This window comes from Mus musculus, chromosome 19 (genome assembly GCF_000001635.26).
Source record: "Mus musculus strain C57BL/6J chromosome 19, GRCm38.p6 C57BL/6J".
Lineage (NCBI taxonomy): Eukaryota > Metazoa > Chordata > Mammalia > Rodentia > Muridae > Mus > Mus musculus.
Genome location: NC_000085.6, coordinates 5,601,135 through 5,622,295, shown reverse-complemented (window position 1 = coordinate 5,622,295; position 21,161 = coordinate 5,601,135). Strand labels below are relative to the sequence as shown.

At 48.8% G+C, this 21,161-nt stretch overlaps 2 protein-coding genes across 10 annotated transcripts; one reads left to right on the top strand and one right to left on the bottom strand.

Annotated features, from left to right (window-relative positions):
• The first annotated feature begins 10,739 nt into the window (after positions 1 to 10,739).
• On the top strand, positions 10,740 to 19,282 carry Kat5 (K(lysine) acetyltransferase 5). 9 transcript variants are annotated; one of them, NR_155544.1, is made up of 15 exons: positions 12,202 to 12,278; positions 12,378 to 12,444; positions 12,765 to 12,833; positions 12,924 to 13,060; positions 13,339 to 13,494; positions 13,584 to 13,658; positions 13,967 to 14,041; positions 14,332 to 14,580; positions 14,656 to 14,745; positions 16,613 to 16,753; positions 16,831 to 16,974; positions 17,960 to 18,202; positions 18,307 to 18,466; positions 18,581 to 18,662; positions 18,744 to 19,282. NR_155544.1 is itself a non-coding variant. In XM_006531860.3 (14 exons), the coding sequence occupies exons 1-14, from the start codon at positions 12,267 to 12,269 to the stop codon at positions 18,876 to 18,878; spliced, it is 1,569 nt and encodes a 522-aa protein (XP_006531923.1). In that variant the 5' UTR covers positions 10,740 to 12,266; the 3' UTR covers positions 18,879 to 19,282. The 9 variants fall into 9 exon arrangements, 8 of the variants coding, with proteins under 8 accessions (XP_006531923.1, NP_848752.1, NP_001186176.1 ...); XM_006531860.3 differs by lacking the exon at positions 17,960 to 18,202 and having other exon boundaries at positions 10,740 to 12,278; positions 13,312 to 13,494; positions 16,831 to 16,924; NM_178637.2 differs by lacking the exon at positions 17,960 to 18,202 and having other exon boundaries at positions 16,831 to 16,924.
• A 54-nt stretch (positions 19,283 to 19,336) lies between these two features.
• On the bottom strand, positions 19,337 to 20,423 carry Rnaseh2c (ribonuclease H2, subunit C). The gene is made up of 4 exons (NM_026616.2): positions 20,216 to 20,423; positions 19,922 to 20,103; positions 19,727 to 19,846; positions 19,337 to 19,472 (listed from the first exon to the last, which is right to left on the bottom strand). The coding sequence occupies exons 1-4, from the start codon at positions 20,385 to 20,387 to the stop codon at positions 19,446 to 19,448; spliced, it is 501 nt and encodes a 166-aa protein (NP_080892.1). The 5' UTR covers positions 20,388 to 20,423; the 3' UTR covers positions 19,337 to 19,445.
• Positions 20,424 to 21,161: the final 738 nt, after the last annotated feature.

The following is a 21,161-nucleotide window of genomic DNA, read 5'->3' as shown; positions in this document are numbered from 1 at the left end:
TTCCAGGGCAGCCAGGAACAAGACAAAAACAAAAACGAAAGAAAGTTCTCTTTCTTTCAGCAACTATTCCCTGACTGTAAGTCCTCCGAGAAAAGTGGACCTCATGAATTCCTCTTCCTTCTATAACTGAATGTTGAGTATCTCAATCCTGTGCCTGTCTTGTGCAAGGAATCACAGCTGCTGAGCGTTCAAGAATGCAATGGCCATGTCACAGCAGGAAGATAACGCCCCATACCAGCTTCCTCCAGCTCTCGTTTCTCCTCCACATCCTCTTCTATGAGAGTCCCTGAGCTTGGAGGGGTGATATAGATATCACATTTAGGACTATCCATTAAAGTCACACTTATTCTCTTCAGTATGCCCAGCCTCAACTCTGCAGCAACAGCTACCCACTACAGAACACACACACACACTTAAAAAAGTTCACTTCCGATCAGAGCTGAGAGCAACAGTAATATGAGCATAAGCATAAATAGTTAGAAGGCATGGTGACAAACACACCATGTCCATTAACAAAACGACCTCAGACATCGTGTGTGGTTATGTGTGCCTTTCATCCCAGCACTTGGTAGGCAGAGGCAGGTAGTGCTCTGTGCGTCTGTGACCAGCCTGTTCACATATCAAACTACAAGCCAGCCATCACAGTGAGACCTTGTGGTGGCTTGAATGAGAATGGGCTCCATAGGTCTGCACATTTGACCATTTGGTTCCCAGTCCATGGATAAAGGGGTGTGTCTTTGTTGGAGGAGGAGGGATGTCACTCGGGGCACACTCTGAGGTTTCAAAAGACCATGCTAGGCTCAGGGTCACTGTCTCTCTGAGTGCTGCTGAGAGATCAGGATGTAAAGTTCTTAGCTACTGCTCCAGCACCATGCCTGCCAGCCAGCTGCCATGTTCTCCACCATCATGGTCACCAACTCTAATCCTCTGAAACCGTAAGCAAGCCCCCACTAAAATGATTTCTTTTATAAGAGTTGCCTTGATCATGGTGTCTCTTCACAGCAGTAGAAGAGTAACTAAGACAGACCCGGAAGCAAACAAACAATTTCCCCAATAGGGTTAATGACAGTCCCAGCCTCATGGTTTTTTAAAATCAGGTTTACATTTTTAAAATTTATTTACTTATTTGTTTGTTTATGAGATGGGTCCTCTTACAGCATAGAATGGCTTCCACCTAACTATGCAGTCAATGCTAACCTTGGATTTCTCAATTTTCTGCCTCTACATCCTAAATATGAGATCATAGGCATGGGACATCATTCAGAGTCTATGTGGTTCTCAGGACTGAACCCAGAGCAGTGTGCACGTTAAGCAAGCATGCTGCCACCTGAGCCCCAGCCCCAGCCCTGATCCTGCATCTCATGTTAATTTAGCGTTGTTATCATTGTGTGTGTATGGTTCCTGGCAAGCACCTACCTCATCATGCAGATGAAGGTCAGGGGCAACTTTTAGGAGTTGGTCTCTCCTTCTGCTGTGGGGTCCTGGGAACCATCACAGGTCTTCAGCCTTTCATCTGCTGAGCCATCTAGATGCCCTTCATTCTGCTTCTGCTTCTTTAATTACATCTTGAATATGTGTGTGTGTGTGTGTGTCTGTCTGTCTGTCTGTCTGTCTGTGATCAAATGCCTCACATGGATTGAGGGTGAAAGTCAGAGAACAAGTTCCTGGAGCTTCCTGGCTCTCTTGTTCTGCACGTGAGTTCTAGAGATGAGCTTGGGTAGGAAGGCTTGGCAGCAGGCACCTTTTCCTGCTGAGCTATCTCACTGGAGGATGCTATAGTCATGTTGCAAGGCTGTAGCCACAGAGAAGGAAAGGATTAGGGGCCACTGTTTATTGCTGTAACTGGTCTACCACAAGGAGTCTGGGTCCTGATTTTAAAGATTGTACATTCTCTTGATTTTTCCAAAGACAAGTGTGTGGGTTTGAGGATCTGATGACAACCTTTCCTAAACAGTCACACAAATTAAGTTTTCCAAATTTAAATTTGGAGTTCATGCCCATGATCAGGTTACCTTCATCTCCTGCCTGTTTACTAAGAATGTTTGTGATTATTTTTGTTTTATTAACCACTTTGCCTTTATCTATAGAGGATGTGTGGTTTTCTTCTTTATCTGCTATTGTGAAGAATGACCTAATTTCCTAACAGTCCAATCTGTGTCACCTCAGAGGATCTCGGTGTATTGACCACACTACTGCGTCTGACTCAGTGGTATTTTAGGAGGTGGGCTACAAGGAAGCTTAAAGCATTTAAGAACCATCATTAAAAATAGGTTTGAAGCCGGGCGTGGTGGCACATGCCTTTAATCCCAGCACTTGGGAGGCAGAGGCAGGCGGATTTCTGAGTTCGAGGCCAGCCTGGTCTACAAAGTGAGTTCCAGGACAGCCAGGGCTACACAGAGAAATCCTGTCTCGAAAAAAACAAAACAAAACAAAACAAAAAAAAAAAAGGTTTGAAAAAAAAAATAAAGTTACACTGGCTAGTGTTCAGAAGTTCTGGGTTTGTTTTAGAACTTCTGCCTCGAATAAGGTGGAAGAGCTGGAGAGACGGCTCATCAGTGAAGGGCACTTGCTGCTCTTGCAGAGGATCAGAGCACTTTTCCCAGCTCCCACATCACGCAGCTCACAATTGCATGTGTAGGACCAGTTTCAGGGGCTCTGATGGCCTCTTCTGGCCTCAAAGGACATTATAGTAAACATACATAAATAAAAATACTTTTTAAAACAGACTAAAGTGAAAGAGAAGTTACAATTCTGGGTATCAACCTTAGGCCCACAAAGATGTGGAATGCATATGAACACACACATACACGGGCACACGCCCCTCTCAAATACACAAGGACAAAAGAGGAAAAGGAACAAATAAGAAAATAAATTGCAGATTGACAGAAGATACTCCATGTTGACCTCTGACCCACCCACCCACACACACACACCCACACACACCTACATCATACCCACAAGCATGTATACACGAACACTTTAAAAAAAAGGAAGAAGAAAAACACGTTTCAGGAATGAAGAAGCACAGTAGGCCACGCCTGTGTTTCAGCATCGGAGGTTCAAGGTCATCTTCAGCTACATAGTGAACTGGGGAAAGCCTGGGTTACATGAGATCCCATTTGGGGATGAAACTCAACTGGGCCCATCTCTAGCACTACATAAACGGGCTCGGTGGAGAGGTGAAATTCAAGGTCACCCTCTGCTATACATTGAGCTCAGGACCACCGTAAGACACAAGACCCTGCCTCAAGAAATTGTTTTTCATGCAACTGAGCTATACCCAACTGTCCCCCTGTTTCCTAATATCTTACCTGTCCTTTGTGCCTTCCCCTGCCCACTGCTGTGGACAGAACCCAAGTCCTTGCTAAGTAAGCACTCTACCACTAAGTTACATTCTCCAAAGTCCTTGCTAAGTAAGCACTCTATCACTAAGTTACATTCTCCAAAGTCCTTGCTAAGTAAGCACTAAGTTATATTCTGTGTTCATCCTTTTCTTTTTTATTTATTTAACTGTTTTATTTGTTTATTTATTTTTGAGACAAGATCTCACTATGTAGCCCTGACTACCCTGGAACTTATGTAGATCAGGCTGGACTCAAAATATTATTTTAGTTTTTTTTCTTTTCTGTCTTTTCTTCTCCTCCTCTTCTTCCTCTTCTTCCCTCTCCTTCTTCTTGGTGCCTGTGTCTGTGCATGCTGCTGATCCCAGCACTTGGGAGGCAGAGGCAGGTGCCCATAACCTACCAAGCCCTACTGCTTCCCCTGAGGGGCACTGTGTACAAAGTCATACAGCGGGGATCCAGCAAGGTGTTCTAGCTTTTCTGCATGAACCGTCTTGCCAGCTATGGGGCATCTTTGCCAGATCTGAGCCAGAGACCTGTGACCTTGGACTTGCAGCTCTTTTGCCTGAGGACTTACCTACTGGCAGCTATGGGTAGGGACGCTGGCCCAGCCTCTGCCCTTCCCAAAATTTAGTTTGTTCTGCCTTGTGCCAGCCAGGGCTTTTTTTTTTTTTTTTTTTTGGTTTTTCGAGACAGGATTTCTCTGTGTAGCCCTGGCTGTCCTGGAACTCACTTTGTAGACCAGGCTGGCCTCGAACTCAGAAATCCACCTGCCTCTGCCTCCCGAGTGCTGGGATTAAAGGCATGCACCACCGCGCCCGGCTCAGCCAGGGCTTCTTGAGCACAAGCATGACCTCTGGGCAGTCACATAGAGAGCATGTGTGAGGTAGTACTCCTGACACAGGAAGTACTCCTGACACAGAGGTTGTCAGAGATTAGCAGAATCTGTCTAGTGATGAAGGGCAGTGTGGTGAAATAAACGAAATTAGAGCTGGCATTTCCTGCATAGACTGAAAGGTGCCACAGGACAGTGAAGGGGAGGGAGTAGACAATAATGTACAAATTGAACTTCAAGACAGCCAGAGCTACACAGAGAAACCTTGTCTCAAAAAAACAAAAACAAAAAACAAAACGAAAAAAACAAAACAAAACAAACAAACAAACAAAAAGCCAAGGAGGAGGAGGAAGAGGAAGAAGAAGAGGAGGAGAAAAAAAGAAACTAAAGATGGCTCCATACAGGGAAGAAAGCTGTGTACAGGGCCACATACAACCCCTGCTGCCAGTTAGGATGGGGATGACTACAATTGGGATGAACATGGAAAAGATGGGGTTCTCCTTTAACTGGATGGCTGTATTGGCTATTCCTGGTTGTCAACTTGACTATGTCTGGAATGAACTATAATCCAGAATTGGAAGGCTCACCTGTGATCCTGATCTTGAGGCTGGGAGATACAAGTTTCTCACCTTGATCTTGAGGTATATGAGGTAGCTATGAATCCCAGGAGACTAAGGCAAGGAGATCTCTGAGTTCAAGGTCATCTGGGACAAAGCAAGTCCAAGATCCAGGCGTGGTAGCACACACCTTTAATCTGGGCCACACATTCTGTTGGAAACCTACATAAGGATATTGGAAGAAGGAAGATTCTCTCTCCTTCACCTGCTTGCCTTGTGGTACTGAGCAACTGCTAGATCCTTGGACTTCCATTCACAGCTGCTGCTGACCATTGTTGGGGAGTTGGACTGCAGACTGTACATCGTCAACAAATTCCCTTTCTATATAGAGACTACTCATAAGTTCTGTGACTCTAGAGAACCCTGATTAATATGGTGACCAAATGGACAATGTTGGAGAAGATGATATGAAACATGCAGCCCAAAGGATGCTGCAGTGTTCAAACATTCCTGCAGACATACCAGAAAGCCTGATGTCTGCAGCAAGAGTTGGAACAGAAACTAGGAAACTGCAGGGGAAGCCCGGGGGCTTAAGGTCAGAGACAAAAGATCACCATTAGGCTCCCTCTACACACTGTGCCACACCCCCAGAAGAGCCAGAGGCTTTGCTAGACTCCCACAGGTCTATATCACCACAGGAGGGAGAAAGAGTTTCTGGGACAAAAAAGGTGATTGGTGGCAGAGAATGGTATGTTTCTAAGACAGGAGAAATAACTCTGAAGACAAGTAATTTTTTAAAATTTATTTATTTAAGGTATATGAGTACACTGTCACTGTCTTCAGAGATACCAGAAGAAGGTATCAGAGCCCATTACAGATGGTTGTGAGCCACCATGTGGTTGCTGGGAATTGAACTAAGGTTCTCTGGAAGAGCAGTCAGTGCTCTTAACCACTGAGCCATCATCTCTCCAGCCCAAGACAGCAGTATCATGGTGTCAAAATTAAGAAAACAGTGAGGTTGCCGTGGATGGCATAGATAGACTTGGAAACACAAGACAAGGCCATGTAGGAGTTTAGCAGAGGTAGTTCTGAGTAAGGGCCACCTGAAAAAATGGAGCCTCTTTCTGCATGATATATTGCATTTCCATGGGAGTTTGGCCACATCTGGGGCATGCTGACTCATAATCTTAAAACACACTTATATATGTATACATACTTTAAATATATAAATATGTATGTGTATCTACCTATCTATATATCTACATCTATAGATAGGAAAATCTGCCACCCTAGCGTTGGGATTAAAGGTGTGCACTATCATATCCTCAGTTTTTGTTTTGTTTTATTGTATTTAGACAATATGAGCCACACTTTGGAATTCTACTCTGATCTACTCCCTAGAAAGTGGCCAGGTTTGAGTATGACCCAGAGGCATTTGGGCCCCTGACCACCACATACTAGGAATTATCAGCCTTACCAAGTACAAAGTGGTGGTACCAGGCTTGAGAAGATCCAAATGACACAAGTTTCATAACCTTATGGCCTGAGTTCCACCTGTCTGTTGCCTCCACCCCTCTCCATTAACTCTTGGGAGTTTCCTATGACCAATGAATGGAGAAGAAAAATGCAGGATGGGTCAGTACAAAGCAGAAGGAACCAAAAAATGGTCCGCTTGGGTTCTTCAGTCTCACCCAGGGTAAAATACAGCACTGAGGAAGGAAATGTTTAAAAACTTCAAGCAACAGATTTAGCCATCCACTTGGTATGGGAGCAATACGTGATGTGGAAGATGATGCGTGGACTGCTGAGCAGTGGTGAATACAGTCAGTGGCCTGAAAGGGCAAGAGTGAGAGATCAGAGACAGTGGACCTGGGAGAGTGCGGGCAAAGTGTGTGCATGTCTGAGATTCATCTTTTAATACTATGGCTGCTGGCCAGGTTTTGTTTGGGTTTACACTAATGTTGCACATTTGGTCCACACGTGCAGTACTATAATTACAAGAGATGCAGGGAGCAACATGTGAATGGCTTAATAATGGGTGCCCCTTGGTTACAGATGGTGGCAAGGTTATCACATTGGATGTCCCTTCTGCTCTAGGGCTTCTGTGATTAGTTCATATTGGAGCCAGTGAGTTCTGGGTATGTGGGGAGTGGAAGGAGCCCTGAATAATGTGTGCTACTGATATGGGGCATTGCCATTCCAAGGATCCTCAGACCCATGGGAAAATGGACTCTTAGAATATCCCCCAATACTTGTAGGGAAATGTCTAACTCTAAAATTACATCACACTAGAAGAATTCACTTTGGGTATTTAAAGGAAACGGAGCCAAGCATCCTTGTGCCTGTTAAGTGGTTGGTTTACTTTGCATGTGATCCACCTGAATTCCTTGGCCCTGGGAACCAGCCTCTGGGCCCATCTCCAGCACAGTAACAATAGCCAGTGTTTATTGGGATGGGCTGTGCGCCAAATGTTGAGGTATATACTGTTGAAATGTCAACAGGCATCTAACACTACAGCCACTCTTTATAGTACCACTAAAATCACACCATTATAGGTCAGATAAAAGTGACAGGCCAGGTACACAGCTTAATTGGGGAGAAGGGGAAGGCGACCCAGTGCTGTCAGCCCTGATTAATTTTAAGTAGTCTGTCCCGACTAGTGTTACAGGTAGTTGTGTGTGCTGGAAACTAAACTTATTTTCTCTACAGAAACAAAAGCTTGCACCATTTGAGAAGAGGTACTCTTCATAAGATTTGTCTGTAAGGCCAGGCAGTGGTGACACACACCTTTAATCCCAGTACTTGGGAGGCAGAGGCAGGTGGATTTCTGAGTTCGAGGCCAGCCTGGTCTACAGAGTGAGTTCCAGGATAGCCAGGGCTACACAGAGAAGCCCTGTCTGGAAAAACCAAACCAAACCAAACCAAACCCAACCCAAACCAAACAAAAACCAGATTTGTCTGTAAGCAAGTCTGAAGTGTATTTTTAAAATTAGTGATTGATGTGGGAGGCCTCAGGCCATTGTGAGTGGTGCCATTCGTGAGCAAATGGTCCCAGGGTATATAAGAAAAAAGGCTGCACAAGCTACAGGGAAGCATACATGCTAGCCAGTAAGCATCATTCCTGCCCCAACTTCCCGAGATGATGGACAACAAGCTGTAAAATGAAATAAATCCTTTTCTCCCCATGGTCATGGTGTTTATCACAACAACAGAAACCCTATGTAAGATAGTCTGATATTGGAGATATGCTCCTTTAATTACAGCTCTTGGGAGGCTGAGGCAGAAAGATCATGTGTTCAAGGCCAGCCTGGGACTTAAGAACAAAGGAATAAAAAAGAACGGGAGGGCAAACAGCTATCTTCTCAATTGTAGTTGTTAGGACCGAGAGGACTATGAGGACACAGGTGCTGGGAGGAGCCTCAGGAGGGCTTGTCGATTTTTCTGATCCTCCCTTTGACCCCACAGCATTTAGCTAAGGAAATGGGATGCTGCTTTCAGCTGTCCTGGCAGATGAAGGTCCTTCTTGATATAGGGTAGAAACCAACTTCCCTTTAACTTCTGTGGGATGGTCAGCTTCTTGCCCTATGGGATTTTATAGAAGACACTGGCTGGCTGCCCCCACCCTGGGAATTATCACATTTTGACTCAACTGGTATTTACAACATGCCTGGGATATAGCAATGAACAAAATAATTAAGGTATATTGTCACCTTAGTAATGTGTCATTTGTTTTTGTATTTTATTTATATTATTTTACTCTTCCCTAACACCCCAACCCCCAGGAGACAAGGTTTCTCTGGGTAACTATGGTTGTCCTCTAATTTGCTCCATAGACTAGGCTGGCCTCAAACTTAAGAGACCCAACTACCTCTGCCTCCTGATTGCTGGTATTAAAGGTGTTCACACTACACACAGCTTTTAACTTGCTTTTTTGAGACAAGTCTCACTATATAATCCTGGGTGACCTAGAATTCATTAATCAGACCAGGTTGGCCTCCAAGTCAGAGATCTGCCTGCTACTGTCACCCAAGTCCTAGGATTAAAGGTATACCTTCTCACACTTATTCATTTTATACAAGGTCTCACTACATAGCCCAGACTAGCCTCTTGCCTCAGCTTGTAGTATTGGGACTTTAGATATCAGCCACCACTCCTGGACAGGGTTGACATTTTTAGAGGAAGAGACAGCAAGTTCCCATTGTTGACACCTCTAATACCCTGAGGTTTCTGTGGAACTTTCTAGTTTTTCAGATCTGACAGCCTTTGGACAAGTGGCCCCAGACAAGATAGCTACACAGTATGTCCACATAGCCAGGAAGACTTCTAAGCTCCACTCTGGCCATATCGCAAGTAAACAGTAAAGGAAATCTTACTTCCCCATCAGGATATGGCCAGTAAGGAGTCTGAAGATAAGCCAAACTCAAACCCTCCTTTCCTCTTCTTTCCTTCCTTTTTTTTTTTTTTTAAGACAGGGTTTCTCTGTGCAGTCCTGGCTATCCTGGAACTCACTCTGTAGACCAGGCTGGCCTTGAACTCAGAAATCCGCCAGCCTCTGCCTCCCAAGTGCTGGGATTAAAAGTGTGTGCCACCACGCCCAGGTCTTTCCTCTTCTTTTAAAAGGAGTCCTTGGGGCTGGAGATGGCTGAGTGGTATGAGCACTGGCTCTTCTTCCAGAGGACCCAGGTTTTATTCTCAGCATCTATACACTGGCTTACAACTACCTTTAAATCCAGTCTCTCTTTGCTGGCACCAGGCAGGCATGCAATGCACAGACACACATGAGGCAAAACACCCAGACATGTAGAATTAAAAAACAAACAAACAAACAAAACCCCTTTTTAATGTGTGCCAGTAGCTTGGCTTGGATTTAGGCTCCTGAAAGCTCTGGAAATCAGCTTGGGCATCCATGCTTCACATGCTCATTCAGTGTTTCCTGGGCCTGTGGCAGTCAATAAACATGAGCTAGGTGATCTGCTAGTGGTGCTGAGGAGACAGCGGCAAACAAACAAATCCCCACAGTGCAAAGGTTTATGATGTTAAAGAGTGACCCGGACTGACGGTACAGAAAGCAGAAAGCAGAGAGAAGTACATACAATGAAGGAGAAATTGTGTGACTTTTATATAAAAGAACTTGTTAGAAGACCTGGAGATGACTCGGTGGTGAAGATTGTACTTGCAGCATGCACTCTGGGAAGTTTACAACCAGCTCCAGCTCCAGGTGCTCCAACCCCCTTTTCTAGACTCCAGGGGCACTTGCACTCAGAAGAACAAAACCACACTTGGATACATATATGTACATAATTACAAAGGCTGGAGAGAAGGCTCAATGGTTAAGAGCACTTGCTACTCTTGCATAAGACAGGGGTTCAGGGCTGGAGAGATGGCTCAGTGGTTAAGAGCACTGACTGGTCCTGAGTTTGATTCCCAGCAACCACATGGTGGCTCATAACCATACATTTGTAATGAGATCTGGCGCCTTCTTCTGGAGTGTCTGAAGACAGCTACAGTGTACTTACATATAATAAATAAATAAACCTTTTAAAAAAAGGTGTTGGGGGGGTGGGGGGGTAGGGGGGTGGGGGTGAGATAGCTCAGTGGGTAAGAGCACCCGACTGCTCTTCTGAAGGTCAGGAGTTCAAATCCCAGCAACTACATGGTGGCTCACAACCATCCGAAACAAGATCTGACTCCCTCCTCTAGAGTGTCTGAGGACAGCTACAGTGTACTTACATATAATAAATAAATAAATAAATAAATAAATAAATAAATCTTTTTTTAAAAAAGTGTTCAGTTCCCAGCACCCACAATGCCTCCTTCTGGCCTTCACAGGCACTGTGTGTAATGGGTGCATGACATACTCAGGTGAACAGACATAAATAAATAAAATAAAATACATAAATTAAAAAAAAAAAAGCCTCACGGAGCCAAAGCAAGGAAGCAGCAATGGCTCCACCCCTGTGAGGCTGTTGTGAGTAACAGTGGTGATGCTTCAGTTCCTCAGGGGAAGACTGGATGTTCTGAAAGATGGCACAACTCAGAACTCACAAGAGAGAAAAATGCCGTGTGCTGTCATATGCCTGTTGTCATCCTTGTGACAAGTCCCAGGCCAAGCAGGGCTACACAGTGAGACTTCACCTCAGAACAAACAATAACAAAAGGCCTATTGGCTTTTCAGTACTTCTTATGCTGAACATATTTTGCACACAGATCAAATCCAAGTGTTATTATTAATGCTCCTGTGATGAAACCAATCCTTTACTTCTGCACATAAACTCTTCTCAAAGTGGCCAAATGGACCCGAAACCATTTAAACTGGGAACACTTAGAAGTAAGGCTAAAGGGCCCCACTACACCCTTTAGGCATGTTATCAATATCTGTGATAGTTATTTTTGGTTGTCCATTTGACTACATCTGGATTTCACTAAAACCCAAAAATGGAAGAACACATACGTGAACAATTTTGCCTACTCTGAAGTGGGAAAACCCACTGCTTTGTGTTTTTAAGAGGATTTCTCAGTGTAGCCCTGGGTGTCTTGGAACTTGCTCTGTAGACCAGGCCTGCCTCTGCCTCCCCAGTGCTGGCAAGCTGGCTTGGTGGAAGATCCACTTTGAATTCACATCTTTGAGGAGGGAGAACACACCTTTGTTATTCAAACCTATTCTTGTTATTCAAAGTCAGAAGATGCACCTTCTGCTGGAAACTAAAAGAAAGACATGAAACAAGATTTTCCTCCCTGCCACCCCCAGGACAGGGCTTATCTGTGTAACCCCGCTTGTCCTGGAACTGACTCTGTAGACAACGCTGGCCTCAACTCATAGAGCTTCGCCTGCTTCTGCCTCCACTGCCAGCCTGCTTTTACTCTGCCTACTTGCTCTCACTCTCGTTGACAAGTCCGCTCCTTCACTGTCATTAGCGCCTACTTCTTTGGGATTCTGATGTATAATGAAGACCAACTGAGACATCCATTCTTGTTGACTGAATGCCTACTGGAATTTTGAACCTTCCATGTATACAGCCACATATATACTATTTTAAAAATAGAAATCCAGTATTAACGGAAAAATCTTGCTAAGCCCCCAGGCCTGTGCAATCTTATGCAGACACCTGGGTGGATCTCTAAATCCCTTCAGGTCTACTGACTCCCCAGGGTTCAAAACCCCACTCCTTAGCTTCTTACTCAGGGTGACACCTCACACTGCCACTAAGAGGCTCGCCAGAACACTGCCTCTAGACAAAGCCTAAACATGATCTGAGTGACCGGCGTCGCACCCGGTGGGCGTCACGTGACAGACTCGGCGTTCCTCCAATCGCTGTGCGAGGAGCGGGGATTCCATCTAGTACTTGGCCTCAGGTTTACAACGTCCTGCTCTTCCATTCCCCAAACGGGCCGGCTTTTTGCTACCAACCAGCTAGCAGTGATTCTCAAGTGTTTCCCTTTCAAACAGCTTCAAGGGGCTCGGGCCTATAGCGCACTCAGCTCCGGAAGTGACGTCTCCCAGAGGGGCCGGAAGTGGCAGTGGAGGGAGGGAAGATGGCGGAGGTGGTGAGTCCGGTGCCCGGGGCGGGGCGGAGGGAGCCAGGGGAGGTGGGTAGAGCCCGAGGCCCCCCAGTAGCCGACCCTGGCGCCGCGCTGTCTCCCCAGGGGGAGATAATCGAGGGCTGCCGCCTGCCCGTGCTGCGGCGCAACCAGGACAACGAAGATGAGTGGCGTGAGTGACGTCGGGGGGCGGGTCCAAGGAACCTGAGGGCGAGGGGCGGGAGGGAGTCAACGATCGCACGGGAGGGGGAGGGGCTTCTGCAATCCCGGGGCGGTCGCAGATACTCGGGAGGAGGGGCGTGGCTTTTGGACGTACGGAGATGATCCGGGCGGGGCTTGGAGAGAGGTGTCACTTGGTGACTAAAGGGGTCTTGAACCAGCCCCTCTGAGTGCTGGGACACAGGCCTCCAGCCTGGAGGTGGGATTCAGGTCGAAGGGTGGAGTCTCCTGACCTGCCCTGGCTAAGACTCCCTGTCTGTGTGGTTCTCATAGCCCTGGCTGAGATCCTGAGCGTGAAGGACATCAGTGGCCGAAAGCTTTTCTATGTCCATTACATTGACTGTGAGTCCTGGGCCTGGATGGAGTGGGGTTGCTGGAGAGGGTTGAGGGCAGCCTCTGGCATTCCCTCCTGAGCCGTTTTCACTGCTGCAGTCAACAAACGTCTGGATGAATGGGTGACTCACGAGCGGCTGGACTTAAAGAAGATCCAATTTCCCAAGAAAGAGGCCAAGACACCTACCAAGAACGGACTTCCTGGGTCCCGCCCCGGCTCTCCCGAAAGAGAGGTGGTGAGTAGGTCCCCCATTTCATCTTTTCTCTCCTGCCTCTTCCTTCTTGCATCTCTTGGCCTCAGGGGTTCCTGAATGGGCAGGAGGCAGCATTCTTCTGCCATGGCTTCAGCTTGCAAAGGATGGGGACCAAGTTGCAGGCGTAGCTTCCAGAGTCCAGCACTGCCTTGCTTTAGAGAAGGCAGAGGGTGGGATTCCATGCTGAGGGGCCCATCCCCCCCTTCGCCATCCCACCACCATCCCCACCCCAGAGGAAGACCCTGGACCTATCTCTGCAGCCGGCCTCCGCCCAGGCCAGCGGGAAGACCTTGCCAATCCCGGTCCAGATCACACTCCGCTTCAACCTGCCCAAGGAGCGGGAGGCCATCCCAGGTGGCGAGCCTGACCAGCCGCTCTCCTCCAGCTCCTGCCTGCAACCCAACCACCGCTCAACGGTACCCTCAGCAATTCCAGGGACCTTGCTTTCTTCTCAGGTCCCACCTTCTCTACCTTCTGACCCACCTTTCCTGGTTTCTCTCTGCAGAAACGGAAGGTGGAGGTGGTTTCACCAGCAACCCCAGTGCCCAGCGAGACAGCCCCAGCCTCGGTTTTCCCTCAGGTGAGTCTTCCAGTCTTTTTTCATGTGTCTGAATGTTTTGTCTGTGTTTTGCATGTGTTCTACTTGCATGCCTGGTGCAGGTGGGCAGAAGAGGGCATTGGAGCCACTGAAACTGGAGTTAGAGATGGTTGTGAGCCACTCTGTGGGTCCTGGGAAAAGAACCCAGGAAGTCCTCTGGAAGATCAGGGCTCTTAACCACTGAGCCATCCCAACAGCCTGCCTGGTCTTTCCCCTCTTATTCCTTGCTGTCTAGCATCCTCCTCCAGGATCATCTCACGGTCGCTCTTTCTCTTGTGTCTTGTCCACAGAATGGGTCAGCCCGTAGGGCAGTGGCAGCCCAGCCTGGACGGAAGCGGAAATCTAATTGCTTGGGCACTGATGAGGTGGGTCTTGAGGAGCAGAGGGAGAGGGAAGCCGGGAAAGGGGGAGTGGGCTTGGGCATGGTGTTCACTCGGTGAGGCCTTAGGCAGGGAGGGTGGTGGCTGGGAGCCAAGCAGATGAACCCCTGGGCCTCTTCTACTCTCAGTTTCTCAGCCTCGCTTTATTTTGGAAGTGGAGGTTGGTGCTTTGCCCTTAGCTGATGTTAGACTTGCAGGAAGAAGCCAATGGCAGTGTCGTGCGCCACGCTCTGCTTAACTGCTACCATCTAGTATTTGCCATCTGCCTTGGGCAGGATTCTCAGGACAGCTCAGATGGAATACCGTCAGCACCACGAATGACTGGCAGTCTGGTGTCTGACCGGAGCCACGACGACATTGTCACCCGGATGAAGAACATTGAGTGTATTGAGCTTGGCCGGCACCGCCTCAAGCCGTGGTACTTCTCCCCGTACCCACAAGAGCTTACCACGCTACCCGTCCTCTACCTGTGCGAATTTTGCCTCAAATATGGCCGTAGCCTCAAGTGTCTGCAACGCCACTTGGTATGAGGGGTCTTGGGAGGCTGCCTATCCAGAGTACCCTCACCAGTCCCCACCTGATCCTCCTTTTGTCCTTAGACCAAATGTGATCTTCGGCACCCTCCAGGCAATGAAATTTACCGCAAGGGCACCATCTCCTTTTTTGAGATTGATGGACGGAAAAACAAGGTTAGTGGCTTGGGCACGGCTGGGCTGGAGTGAGTCACATGAACAACCTTTTCCTGCTCAGAACAGTTGACCATTCTGCCTATGAGCAGGTCACTGTTTTTATTGAATTCTTGACACGGAGCAGGGAATGTACAGAAAACTGGGATTTAGAGAAATTTTCTTTCCTGAGAGGTCACTGTCACGGCAGAGCAGACATGACAGCTACTCAGGTTCCAGTAACAGAGGGGGTTCAGCACAGTTCACAGGAAGCTGTCATCAGAGCTTGGAGGTGTGTGTGCCTATAATCCCAGCACTCAGAAAACTCCCGAGTTCAAGAGTAGTCAGGGGACTAATGAGTTGCAAGCCAACCTGAGCTATAAAGTAAGAAAGACCTATCCGGAACCAAAACAAAAAACAAAAAGAAGTGAGGCAGCAAAGGTTAAATATAAAACTAGAGGCATTTAAAGAACAGTTTGGCCCAGCATGGTGGTACATTTATAATCACAGCATCCAGGAAGCTGATGCTAGAGGAGTTGACATTCAAGGATAGTCTGAACAGCATAGTAAGGTCTTTTCTCAGAACCAAATAAAAAAAGGATCTTTGGTTGTGTGTGCTGGTACATCCTTTATTCCCAGCATTCAGGAAGCGGAAGCAGGTGGGTCTCTGCTGGTTTATAGGGAGTTCCAGGCCAGCCAGGGCTAATACAGTCAGATCTGCTTTGAAATAGTTTGCAGGTTAACCTGTGAGCCTGGAGATAGCTGAGAGAACATACTTAGATAGTTCTAAGCAGTTGGGTTCAGACATGCAGGCACTGATGTACCAGGAAGTACATGCAAAAAGAAAATGGAGAAGAATAGGTGATGAGAGAAGGTCAAAGGTCAGATGATAGGCACAAGATCAGCGGGGAGGAGCAGGTTTGGGTTTCTCTAGGTGACAAGTGTGGAGGTCCTTGAGATGCACACTTTTTAAGGCCTCCGGGGTGCAGAGGGAGAGAGGCAGCTACCTGGAGTGGGTTGGGAGCTGCCTTGAAGAGGAGCTTCTTCAAGAGGAAGAAACAAAGCTCCACGTCGTTCTGCATTAAGTGCGGTGTTTGAGTGGAAGACCAGCAGTTGCAAAGCTGTCAAATTCCTCTAGGAGTCATGTGTGATGAGGGAGCCAGTCCAGAGTACTGTAGGGAAAATGCCTGAGGCTGGCAGTCCCTCACATCTCCACTGGAGACCAGCAGAGCAGCCCCGGAAGGATCACTGTGGCTGTGGCTGGAGCATTAGGGCTCTGACACCCAGCCGCGAAGACCAGCCACGTGGGTCTCACTATGTATCCCTAGCTGACTGATTTCACACTTGTACCTGCCTCTGCCTCCTAAGTGCTGAGGTCATAGGTATATACTACCATTCCTGGCTTGGAAATATTGACTATTGTTAAGTTGAACAGAAGGCAATGTAGGTCCAGGGCAGGCTTTGCTGAGTATGTGGAAGCTATATAGCTCACGGGGGTCGGGTGGGGTGGCGGCAGACGGTTGGACATTAGGATGTAGGTTCCTGGCGACTTAAGAAGTAGTACTGATCTAAGCAGTGGTGACAATCTGACTGCTGGGGTGGGTCAGGGTCAGGGTCCTGGGGGGGGGAGCTCGACCCTCTCAACTGGAACAGCACAAAGAATGCTCCTGAGAGCCCTTGAGATGGCTCAGTGGGTAGCAGTGATTGTCACACAGCCTGGCCACCTGAGTTCCCTCTGTAGAACCTGTAGTGGAAGGACAATGGACTCCCAAGAGGTTCCTGCCTTGGGTGTGCATGTTGTGTACAGGCACATCTGCAGCCACACGCGGCATAATACACGTTAACTCAACAGTACCCCAGAGGATTGACGGGCAGGTTTTTTCCTTTACAGAGTTACTCACAAAACCTGTGTCTTCTGGCCAAGTGTTTCCTGGACCACAAAACACTGTACTATGACACTGACCCCTTCCTCTTCTACGTAATGACGGAGTATGACTGCAAAGGTTTCCACATCGTGGGCTACTTCTCCAAGGTCAGCACTCATCCAGGCTGTCCCTCAGCCTTGCCCCGAGCCTGGCACTCTTTAAAACCCACCTACTCTTACTCCAGGAAAAGGAATCCACAGAAGATTACAATGTGGCCTGCATCTTGACTCTGCCTCCCTACCAGCGCCGGGGCTATGGCAAGCTGCTTATTGAGTTCAGTGAGTATGTGCTGCCTGACCAGGAGCTGGCAGGCCAAGCCTGTGTGGGTGTACCCTCATCTGTGCTTCACATGCAGACAACCCAGTCACCAGGAGAGCCGCCAGAAATAAAGGAGACTCTACCAAGGTCCTTTCCTCAGTTGACTGCCCTGTTTCCTGGAGTAGGTTCCAGCATCTACTTTGCCTTTGGCTAAAGGCCTGTGAGCCACCCCGCTTTTCCCATCTGGCGCTGAGCAGCGTGGGTAGCCCCCATGCTCACCTTTGATGTGCACTCTGAACCACTGGCTGTGCCTGAGCTGTGCGGGCAGTAGGCATTCAAAAAGGCACACGAGCACTACAAGACAGAATTGTATCCTGGTTCTTTGTAAGGCTAGTCTCTGAGAACCGACGCAGGCTTTGGCCTCTTTTGAGGCCACGGACTCTTAGCTCTGACACCCAGCCCAGCCCATTCACTTAGCCCAGGACCAGGGAGACGCTTTAGCTTTTTTGCTGGTGAGAACATGGATGTCTGACTGCTCGAAGTCATGATCTGTTTGGAGTATCTTCCCGATTAGAGCAGGAGAAAGGAAACTCAGGGCAAACCGTGAGGATGTGCCTGCTTTGCCCAGTAGGACACACAAATGCCAACAGACTGATAAAAGGAAGGGAGGCAATCCTTGTACACAGTTCCTAACTAGAGGCAAATATGGCTGCCAGTAGACTTGTGGGGCTATTAACTGTGTGGACCCTGACACCAGCCTCTCCCGCCCTTCTTGTCCAAGGGTGCTTGAGCAAAGAGGGTGAGACTACAAATAGAGATTCAGCCAGGAGCCGAGAGTGCTTGGATCATCACGAGGCCAGTAGAGCTGAGGGGAAGGAAGGGTCTCCAAACTAATGGGGACATAAAGAGCTGTCGGCTCACTGGGGCCTAACGGTCTCAGAGACTGTCTGGCAGCGCCTTGTGGTCAACACAGGTAAGGGAAAGGGCCACCAAGGGTCAGGTACCTGGCTCTGAGGAGCCCCCTGTCCTTTCCTATTATGTCCTTAACCACCCAGCCCATTCTGCTGAGAGCAGCTGGCGTTCCCAGGATCGCAGCTAAACTGATGACACTGAAAAGGTTCCCATGTCCTCAGACCACAAAGGGCTCCCTCATTACTGCCATACACCCAGACACAGGCTGGCAGGGCAGCGACCCATCCTGGCAGCCTTCACTGGCTGACAAGTACCCAACCAGAGCTGCTCTTCTAGCCTTTGGCCCCCAACACTGCAGACAGGGAAGCTGCTGGTCCACACCAAGAGTAAGTGAGAGGCAGGCAGGCAGCCCAGCTCCACAGCCCTTCTTCCTCATAAGCTGCTGTGTACATGTGACGCTTACTCCGCCTCCTGTGCTCTATTGCTTTAGGCTATGAACTCTCGAAAGTAGAAGGGAAGACCGGAACTCCTGAGAAACCCCTGTCAGATCTTGGCCTCCTATCCTACCGAAGTTACTGGTCCCAAACCATCTTGGAGATCCTGATGGGGCTGAAGTCGGAGAGCGGGGAGAGGCCACAGATCACCATCAAGTGAGCCCAAATGCCCACCTGGGGGTTGTGGTTTGGTCTGTCTGTTCCTGGGGTTTCTGGGGACAGATGAATATCTTCAGGGGACTGAACTTTCCCCCACTTCCACCCCCACAGTGAGATCAGTGAAATCACTAGTATCAAGAAAGAAGATGTCATCTCCACACTGCAGTATCTCAACCTCATCAATTACTACAAGGTTAGGAGGCATGCTCAGGGGATAGATGAGATATGGATGCAGGCTCTGAGCTGACATGAGCTGGCTCTATCTCTTGCTCAGGGCCAGTATATCCTAACTCTGTCAGAAGACATCGTGGATGGGCATGAGCGGGCTATGCTCAAGCGGCTCCTTCGGATTGACTCCAAGTGTCTGCACTTCACTCCCAAAGACTGGAGCAAGAGAGGAAAGTGGTGACACACACTACCCATTGCCATACCACGAGAGCTGGCCGAACCATGGCTAGCACCCTGTCTTGTCCCATTTGAGCTTCGAAGAGGCACGCAAAGTGAGACAGGCCGAAGAACAGACCCAAGAGGAGAAGAGGCCTAGGAGGGGCCCACTAGTGGCCAGTGCCAAGGCAAGCTCAGGTCTAGGCCAACTCCGAGGATAACTGGCTTACTGGCCCAGGTCCGCTCTGAACACGTGGACCAAAGGGATCCAGGCAGCTGTGTACATTAAGATGGGTGGGGAGCATTCTGTACAGGACCGGTGATTGTAAAAATTTCTTTTATAAAGGAGGAGCTGGAGGGTGGGGTGGGCGCTGGTTGCAAAGTTCTGGCCCCTCTTGCCCCCAGAAATAAATTGTTTATATAGGCAGAGCTATCAGGAGTTCTTACCAAACTGGGTGCCATGTAATGGCAGCTTCAGGGTGCTAAGGTGCCCACAGACTCAGGCATTGTGAAGATCTCATTTATTGGGATAGAAACAGTCGCTCCAAGTGGTGAGAAGGGATCTGTGACTGTCATTCTCATGATCTGGTTCTCAGTCCTCAGGGACCTGGGCGTGAATCTGCAACAGGAGTCACTTCTACTTTGTGACTTATAATACACAGCAGTTGGGTGGGGACCCAGCTGCTCAGGGTGATAGCCTCGTCTAAGAGAAAAGTGGGGAATGCCCCCCACCACTGGGAGTTTGGGCCTCCGGAGCCATGATCCCCGTGGTGTTTATTGCCCTAAAGCCCCCAAATCACTAGAGACACTATTCAAATCGGATAGAAGGACTGACCAAGTCTGAGGAGGAAAAGGGCTCCTGAGTATACGTACCGCTGCTGCGAGGCTGGGCCAACCTAGGGCCCTATGCACTTTGGCATCTGGACCCGGGACCGTTTCCAGACCCCACAAGGTGAAATGGCTGAAGCTGCCGGTGGCCCCGATAAGGCGGTCCTGGAAAAGGCCGGGTTGAGACTCGGGACAGCAGCTACTGCCCTCACCCCAAACCTACCATCTCCCTTTGCTCACGAAGTCCCGCTCCAGCGGCTCCTGCGCCTCGTCCGCTTTGTCCTCCGCGTCCCCGGAGAAGTTCAGTTTCCCTATCAACCCCTCTCCCTTCTCCTCCGTCACCATCACGAATCCCGCAAACCCTGGCGGCACAGCTACCTCCTCGCCCCGCAGGCCGCGACCGCGAAACGACGCCTGTAGCCCTGCAGGAGGGACATGCAAAGCCATCAGGCCAGCCTGGCCACGGGAGGATGTACGGGTGGCGTCTGCCGCGGGCCACGAAGCCCGAGAGCCGCGGGGCCTGCTCGGACTCACCGTCTGCATCGTGGCGGACGGCGGGCGTGAAGAAGCGATCTACCGGGGCCGGCCGGCTGACTAGAACGTCGCAGGGCAGGAGGTGCAGCTTAGCCGGTGCGGCACCACGCAGCGAGCCAGGGCGCAGGTGAATACGCTGTTTCCCGTCTGCCGCTTCCTCCGGGTTCTTCATCTCAGAAGCTTGTAAGGTTCAGGCAAAAGCTGGCGGGTGAGGAACGCAGGGCCTGTCGGGAGACCGAGCACACTAGATGCAGAGCCTTATGGGAAACGTAGTCTTTTCTCTGGCTGTTCTCTGTAAGCACCTGCCTTCCTGTGCTCAAGTCTTTATGTGTGATCTCATTCTTGTGCCTCCACTTCCCAGTGCTGGGGTTTAGCTTGCGCCACCGTGCCCACCCAGCCCTAATATTTTTATGGTTTTTGTCGTTTGAAAGCAAGCAAACAACAACAAAAAACTGAACGGATTCCTAGAAGAGTCCTATTTAAATAGGTTGTCTGACAAACTATTTTTGGTGGTGATGAGGATTGGACTCAGGGCCTTGGACATATTAAGCACGTGCTCTAGGACTACCATCCTGTAGGGAAAAAAGGCCAAAGAAAGAACACCCGACCCCTGACTTGACTCTAAAACCAGTGTAAATGTTACAGCTCTGAGGAGAAAGGTATCCTGGCAGTTGGGAGCCAAAAATACTACGAAATCACATCCTACAACAAACCTCACATAAGAGAGTTATTGGAAAAGAGACAGGAGGGAAGGCGGCTGTCTCTGCTCAGAAGCAGCAAAGAACGGAGCAGGAGGGTTTTGGAGATGGGGCAGAACTATCCAGAGTGCTCTGAGAATGGAAGGATTTTGCAACCTGATGTTGGGGCAGCTCAGGGACTGATGCAATCTGTGGCTTCATCTTGGGTGGGTTTTGTTGTTTTGTTTTTTCTTTTCTTTGTTTGTTCG

Bases quoted from the DNA above. Each gene is read 5' to 3' on its own strand.
- Kat5 (NM_001362372.1), top strand. From the start codon at position 12,267: ATGGCGGAGGTGGTGAGTCCGGTGCCCGGGGCGGGGCGGAGGGAGCCA. The intron at 14,042-14,331 runs GTGGGTCTTGAG...TGCCTTGGGCAG, and splicing joins ATTGCTTGGGCACTGATGAG to GATTCTCAGGACAGCTCAGA. The intron at 16,754-16,830 runs GTCAGCACTCAT...CTCTTACTCCAG, and splicing joins TCGTGGGCTACTTCTCCAAG to GAAAAGGAATCCACAGAAGA.
- Rnaseh2c (NM_026616.2), bottom strand. From the start codon at position 20,387: ATGAAGAACCCGGAGGAAGCGGCAGACGGGAAACAGCGTATTCACCTG. The intron at 19,847-19,921 runs GTGAGCAAAGGG...GGCCTTTTCCAG, and splicing joins AGCCGCTGGAGCGGGACTTC to GACCGCCTTATCGGGGCCAC. The intron at 19,473-19,726 runs GTACGTATACTC...CTCCTGTTGCAG, and splicing joins GGCCCAGCCTCGCAGCAGCG to ATTCACGCCCAGGTCCCTGA.